The sequence below is a fragment of the Chiloscyllium plagiosum genome, chromosome 14, assembly GCF_004010195.1.
Source record: "Chiloscyllium plagiosum isolate BGI_BamShark_2017 chromosome 14, ASM401019v2, whole genome shotgun sequence".
Lineage (NCBI taxonomy): Eukaryota > Metazoa > Chordata > Chondrichthyes > Orectolobiformes > Hemiscylliidae > Chiloscyllium > Chiloscyllium plagiosum.
This window is the reverse complement of record NC_057723.1, coordinates 80,020,858-80,028,742: the sequence shown is the minus strand read 5'-3', so window position 1 is coordinate 80,028,742 and position 7,885 is coordinate 80,020,858. Positions and strand designations below refer to the sequence as shown.

At 41.8% G+C, this 7,885-nt stretch overlaps 1 protein-coding gene across 1 annotated transcript in view; it reads right to left on the bottom strand.

Annotated features, from left to right (window-relative positions):
• LOC122556838 (shootin-1-like) overlaps positions 1–7,885 on the bottom strand; it is a 119,354-nt gene that overhangs the window by 34,077 nt on the left and 77,392 nt on the right. Inside the window, 2 exon segments of the mRNA XM_043704073.1 lie at positions 2,132–2,226; positions 5,150–5,231. Coding sequence (XP_043560008.1) covers positions 2,132–2,226; positions 5,150–5,231 — 177 coding nt within the window.

Sequence of the window (7,885 nt, the reverse complement as noted above, 5' to 3'; positions counted from 1 at the left end):
GGGGTAGTTATAGGACAGATGTTAGGGGTAGGTTCTTTATTCAGCGAGTCGTGAGTTCATGGAATGCTCTGCCAGTAGCAGTGGTGGACTCTCCCTCTTTATGGGCATTTAAGCGGGCATTGGATAGGCATATGGAGGATAGTGGGCTAGTGTAGCTTAGGTGGGCTTGGATCGGCGCAACATCGAGGGCCGAAGGGCCTGTACTGTGCTGTATTCTTCTATGTTCTATGTTCTATGTTCTAACTCCCGGCTGAGCCTGCTATGGTATAGGCTGGCACCGTGTAATTCCTGTTGTGTGGTTTCCTTGGAGAAAGGGCACTGCGCTGTATTCTTCTATGTTCTATGTTCTATGTTCTAACTCCCGGCTGAGCCTGCTATGGTATAGGCTGGCACCGTGTAATTCCTGTTGTGTGGTTTCCTTGGAGAAAGGGCACTGCCACCATGTAATGGTGTTTGGCAAGTGTCAGAAGAGTCAGAAACAGTGAGTGCCATTGCTGTAATGATGCTCACAACATGCCAATGAGGTAAGCTGTGCAGACAGTGTGGTTTGCATCGCTGTGTTACAGACCTCTCTGCAAGTGAAAGGGAGCTCCCTAAATCCATGATGGTAGATCTTCCATTTATAAGCACCTAACCATGATGTCAGGATACTCCAGAGTGCTTTACAACCAATTGTCTCATCACTGTAACACAGCTAATTCACACACAGCAAACCAATACACTCTCATCTTGTTAGTACTGGGAGAGGATTTGTTATTGTGGGGATATATGAAACAGTGTGATTGAGCCAATGGCATATACTGTAACAGCTAAAAATAACAGAAAATGGCTTATCTGATTGTTTTAATATTGTATAACAGTTATATTTGTTTCTGCTGCTAATAGGGTTACATGACAAGCAGAGTGTTGACCAGTTTATCTAAATACATACACAAACTACCACTAGACAAATCTGACCAATATAACAGTTCAAGTCAAGTGACTTACTGGTGCAATGTCATGTTGTAATTGGCTTATTGTGTTGCGAGGACTTGAAAACGAACTATAATTAAGATAAAGCTATCAGCGCCTTAATGTATAAAAATGTAAGCCGAACTTAGAATCGACGCAGTTAGACACTTATTCCCAGCAATTGGAGTGTAACAGTCACTGTTGCTTAATAACAATTCTTGGATTTTTACCTATTGACAACTGGTCATTCTAAGACGAAAAAGAGAATATCCAACAGTTATGAACTGTGTTATGGACCAGACCAGACACCCTCAAAATATTTTAAGCGTCGGAAGCTGAGGGGTGACCTTATAGAGGTTTACAAAATTATGAGGATAGGAATAGTTTGGAGGGATATGGGCTGGGTGCTGGCAGGTGGGACTAGATTGGGTTTGGATATCTGGTCGGCATGGACGGGTTGGACTGAAGGGTCTGTTTCCATGCTGTACATCTCTATGACTCAACGACTCTAAGTTGTTTCCTTAAGTCACATTCAGTCATCGTTTGGCACCTCTGCCTTACAACTTCTCTTCAAAACAAAACCTGTACAAAATAACCTATTAAAGTGACAGCATTGTCATAACTATATCGCTCATCTCCTTCCAGCTTCTGTTATCATGTAAGTCTGCGCAGAGGGAAGAATTTACTGTGAATGAAGGTACTGTTATCTCACCATCTCACAATTAATACGTCTGTACAAGACAATGTGTTCAAAAAAGTCACACATCTCTTTCCTGTCTGGATGTAAGATGTGTGTGTGTGTATATACGTGTGTGTGTGTGTGTACATCAATGTTCTCTTACGCTCTCAGATAGTTACAGACACTATATGCAAAAATTATATTGCAATAACCTTTCAAGTACATGTTGTAATCATATTATAATTATGTGTTAAAGTGAAATTGACTACACTCTCCATTACCAGCCTGACAGGGTCAGTGATCTCACATTAATTCAGCGCAGTATTGGTAATTTCAGTTGGAGAATAAGCAGCACCAACATTCTATCCATGATAAATATTTCATGTTTAAATGGGTTCATGCAAGCATATTTAATAGAAGAATAACACAGGCAATGTTTAAATAAAGTCACTTAGCCCTCGCTAGATGCAGACCTTTCACTGCCTGCCCTTTTACACATACCTCGTGAGCAAACGATTCAGCCTTCTGCCTTAGGCTCTGCTCCAGCTCCAGCTGTTGTCTGAGATCCTCGTACTCCTGGGTTGCCATCACGGAAACTGAGCCAGAAAACATTGCACAGAAAGGTTACTGTCTGCTTATCCTTCTGGTTGTAGATTTATAACAGAAATCAAAATGTAAGACGGGGAATGGGAAAGAGTGGTGGTGGAGGAATGGTGAGGAAAGGGCCAATTGCCAACAGAGGTGTTAACCTTGTAACATTGTAAAATGCTTTTCCACTCTGTGCCATGTGTCCTGCAAGAATGATATGTGAAAATTCTTCTCCTGATTGAAAGCTTCTGCGCTGTGCATCATTGAGAATTCTGATTGAATCTAAAATAATTGTAACTAGTTTTCAATCTATTTTGTTGCAATTAGCGTGTCATTTTCCACTGTCTTAAATAAAGTGTTCAGGGTTATCACAGCAGCATTATAACTGCACCAGTAGAAGCAATTAAAGAAACAAACAAACTCTTGTATTTATAAAGCCTCATAACCTCAGGACATCTCTCAGCACAAAGAAGTACTTCTGAAATATAGTCACTGTTATATCACAAGGAAGTGTTTTGCTTGGGCAATTAATTAGTACAATAATGATAAAATCTGAGCTTGCATTTACTAGGGCAACTTTATGACTACAATTTATAACTTTCTTTATTGCTGGCTAATAAATAAATTAATTACCATTCCACATTTAACCACCAAGGCCTATTCGGAGGACAATATTGCTCTAGGTACTTGAAGTAAAGAATACAGGATGCAGTTTAGTAATGAGTGTTTACAAATATTCATGTTCATTTTTAAACTAAAGCAACTTCCAATCCCCCTCTCTGCAAAGCACACCTGTTCACATTGACATGGATACCGGGATTTGACGTGAAGGTTGCGACCTTGGCACTCGGTTGGAAGGTGAGAACAACCTCTTGTGCACCAGGCCAGCTCATTCCGCAGTCATTTAACATTCACTACCTCGTTAATTAGCTCTGTCCCCATTTAAGGAGGACAGTGCACCTCAGACAGCCTCCAACCAATCAAATCTCTCCTTCCCTGTGTCCAGGAAACTAAGCTTACCTCAATTTATTTTCAATCATCTTAAAAGAATGCAGAATACGAGGGAAAAATAAAAATCTCAAATCCACATTTATCATGAAGGCCTTCCCAGAAAAGATCCAGGTGGGAGAACTAATGGATCTTTCCGGATAATGGCACTCAATTCCAGGGGTTTCCCACATGATTAGATTAGATTCCCTACAGTGTGTAGTGACAGGCCCTTCGGCCCAACAAGTCCATGCCGAACTTCCGAAGAGTATCCCACCCCCCTCTGACTAATGCACCTAACACTATGGACAATTTAGCATGGCCAATTGACCTGGCCTGCACATTTTTGGAACGTGGGAGGAAACCAGAGCACATGCAAACTCGAGACAGACAGTCGCCCAAGGCTGGAATCGAACCTGGGACCCTGGCACTGTGAGGCAGTGATGCTAACTGTGGAGCCACCGTGCCACCCTGGCCATTAAATATCAAAATCTCTGCCCAACCTTACAAGACAATGATTGTTCAGGGACATGTGGCATATCAACTGTACTGTGATAGTTAACCACATGATGTGGTTTATAATTATGGATTTTATTGGCTTGCTTGTGGCATTCTGTGCCATTTTTCTGTTACACTTATCTAATAGCACTTTTTACTTTCCCTTCAATATTGTTTCTGTTCCACCTCCTGTGGTTCAGGCACTGAATAGGAATCTGTTCAAATGTGAAGTAAACTACACTTTTGAAGTCAGGTGGGAGATATGCTCAGCCAATCATTCCCTGGCTCCCATTCTTTAGTGAGCTGCTGAGAAAGGATTCATAAATAAAGGTATTGAGTACAAAAGTGGAGGAATTAGATTTAACCTTCATAAAACAATATTGGTGCCAACTACAGTATTGCATCCAATTCTACTCGTCAGACTTTAAGACTTCAGTTCAGAAGGGATTTACCAGAAAGGGTCCAGGAATAGGGAACTTTAGCAAAACGTTTAGCTTGCAAAGAGCTGGGTTTTTTTCTCCTTAGCTTGAAGGAGAAGGAGAATGAGGGAAGGTTTGATGGAAATGTATAAGAGTTTGACAAAGTAGACAGAAAGAAAACACTTCACATTGGCCATGCTAAATTGCCCCTTGTGTCCAGGGATGTGGAGGCTAGGTGGATTGGCCATTGGAAACACAGGGTTATAGGGATATGGTAGGGGCAGATTTGGGTGGGATGCTGTTTGGAGAATTGGTAGGGACTGATGGGCTGAATGGCATGCTTCCATACTGTAGGGATTCTATGATTAGCTGTTGATACAGTGACTATGAGCACAAGTTTGAGAATTTGGGCAAGAGATTCAGAGGAAATATGAGAAAAGGTTTTTTTATGCAGCGAGTGATAATGAAGCTCCCTGCCTATGAGGGTGGCACAATCAATGATTACCAAAGGGACTCTGATAGAAGCTTGAAGGAAATAAACTCAATGGAGTGAAACTGACTGGAGTGTTCTCTGAGGGGGTGACATACATTCAATGGGTCAAATGGCCTTCTTCTGCCAGAAAGGACTCTGTGAGACAGAGATCTTATCATTTTGCATACAGCGTTGATTCCTACACAAACCCTTGAAGCTCATCAACTATGAGATTCTCAAGAAATCACTAAATTCCTCTCTCAGTAAAACGACTTTACATCAACCCATTAAAAGCTGATTTCCATTGCTTCTGACAGGATCATCCCAGTTATGTTTGTGAAATGTGTTTCTTTTCATATCCTGAAGCAAGTCATTATTAAAGTAACCACCTGTTGTCTGCAAATTAAATTATCATTCCCAGGAGGCCCAGATTACAAGCTAATCAAGTGAACCAGATCATTTACATCAGGCAAAACAATTGTGAGTTACACATTGGTGTTTAAACAAGTTCCTGTGAAAATTCTACAGAATAGTAACAGGTATGTTTGAACTCACCCCTGTTGAAACTTTTGATTGTTTTTGTTTGTTTCTCCAGCAAGTTTTGAAGTTCTGTCATCTCAACTTGTTCCTTCTCCAACTAAAAGCACAAACCAAAGACAAAGAAACATTAGGAGGAAGTGAGGACTGCAAATGCTGGAGATCAGAGTCAAAGAGCGTGATGCTGGAAAAGCACAGCAGGTCAGGCAGCGCCCGAGGAGCAGGAGAATCGATGTTTCAGGCATAAGCCCTTCATCAGGAATGGCGTATGCTCGAAATGCCAACTCTGCTGCTCCTTGGATGCTGCCTGACTGCTGTGCTTTTCCAGCGCCACACTCTTCAACATAACAACATTAGTTTTGAGTCAACCCATCTCAAGGGAATTTACACCATTATGTGTACTAGATCTTAACTCAGATGGGGACTAGACATAACAGGGTTTAAGAACATGGTGTGTGTACACGAAAGAGACGGGGGTCTACATTTACATTCCTGGGTGATCTTTGGATAGTGAGCAGCTCTGGCAAATGATAGCAACATCCAATAACAGTTTCTGCTGTCCAGCTAGATCTGGCAATGAACAATTAAACCAGGTCTATAACCTTGATATCTATTGGTCTTAAGGTGCAGAGCTGAAAGATATTCCAGAGGGAATGGCCAGGCTAGAGGATTTTCAGCAAAGCTAGACGTGTAGAGATTGCTGAGCAAATCAATAGCTGCAGAAATGTTGTTGTGAATGGAGAGACAAAGAGGGAACATTGGGATTTGGATATGCTAATTTATTAACTACACGTGAGTGCTCAGTATTCCCAGTGATGGAGGTGTAAAATAATAGGTCATCCCATTATAAATATTTTGACCCACCCTATTCAGACATGTTCTGACATGCCTCTGGAACTCATAGAGTCATATAGCATGGAAACAGACCCTTCGGTCCAACCAGTTCATGCTGACCATGTTCCCAAACTAAACTAGTGCCGCTTGCTTGCCACTATCCTTCCAAATCTTCCCTACTCATGAATTTATCCAAATGTCTTTTAAATATTGTAACTGGACCTGTATCCATCACTTCCTCTGGCAGTTCAGTCCACACGTGAACCACTCCCTGTGTAAAAAAGTTGCTCCTCTTAAATCTTTCTCTTCTCACCTTAAAAATTATGCCCCCTAGTTTTGAATCCCCACCCTAGGGAAAAAACCTTTGCTATCATCTTTTCTATACCCTCATGATTTTATAAACCACTATAAGGTCACCCCTTAACCTCCTGCGCATCAGTGTAAAAAGTCCCAGCCTATCCAGCCTCTCCTTATAACTCAAACCTTCCATACCCAGCAACATCCTGGTAAATCTCTTCTGAACCCTCTCCAGCTTAATCATATCCTTCCTATAACAGGGCGACCAGAACTGGACACTGTACATCAGAAGATGCCTCACCAGTGTCCTGTAAAACTTCAACATGACAGCCCAACTCCTATAGCTGATCACCCAACCCAATACTCTGTCCCCGCTTTCTCCCCACGTCCATTGATTCCTTTAATCCTAAGAACAATATCTACGTCTTGAAAGTCTTCAATATTTTGGCTTCAACAGTTTCATGTGGTAATGAATTTGGCTTTGTAGTTCTGAGGTAGTGGCATAACCAATGCTCCACAAGAGTCTTCATTCACCATTAGATACATAGCCTGACTTATCTTTCCATGAATACAAGTAGCCAGTGGCTACCCCATGTTTCCTGCCCCATTGAAGTTGCAAGTCAGCGTTGTGCAGTCTAAGCATCAACGAGCCTTTAATTCTGCCAGTTAATAACATCTCTCCTAGAATCTCAGAGGTTTTAAAAGAAGTTTTTAGATGTTGCTGATCGCCTTATCATAACTGCGCTATGAAAGTTCACCAGTTTGTTGTCCTGACAGTTTTGATAACTTTAACTGGAAGAAGTTAACTCATTCACTCACCATGCGCAGCACCTCAATAGATGTTTTGTTTGTGTAATTGCGAGCTTTTGGTAGATTAGCTAAAGTAAGACTGTCCAAGCAAGCTCGATTTAAGGAATCAAGTAAATATCAAATATGGATAACCATGCAGTTGTTTGATAATGAATTACAGTAAAGGATCTACCTGATTGATGGTCCTTACAATGATCACTGTTCACAGCAGCCTTACAAGATAGATAATCAGGACCATAAAAATATAAAGCATGGAGTAGGCCTCATCAGATCAGCGACAGCTCAGAGGCTAATTGGCAGTTCATCAACACGTGCACAATTTATAGATTGCCACCTTCAATTCACTATAGAATCCCGACAGTGTGTAGGCAGGCCATTCAACTCAATACCAACCCTCTAAAGAACCCCCCACCCCAACCCTGTCCACGTAACTCTGCGTTTTCTATGGCTAACCAACCTAGTTTACACATCTCTGAACACTATGGGGGCAATTTAGCATGGCCAATCCACCCCGAACCTGCACATAGAACATAGAACATAGAACATAGAACAATACAGCACAGAACAGGCCCTTTGGCCCACGATGTTGTGCCGAACATTTGTCCTAGCTTAAGCACCCATCCATGTACCTATCCAATTGCCGCTTAAAGGTCACCAAAGATTCTGACTCTATCACTCCCACAGGCAGCGCATTCCATGCCCCCACCACTCTCTGGGTAAAGAACCCACCCCTGACATCTCCCCTATACCTTCCACCATTCACCTTAAATTTCTGTCCCCTTGTAACACTCTGTTGTACCTGGGGAAAAAGTT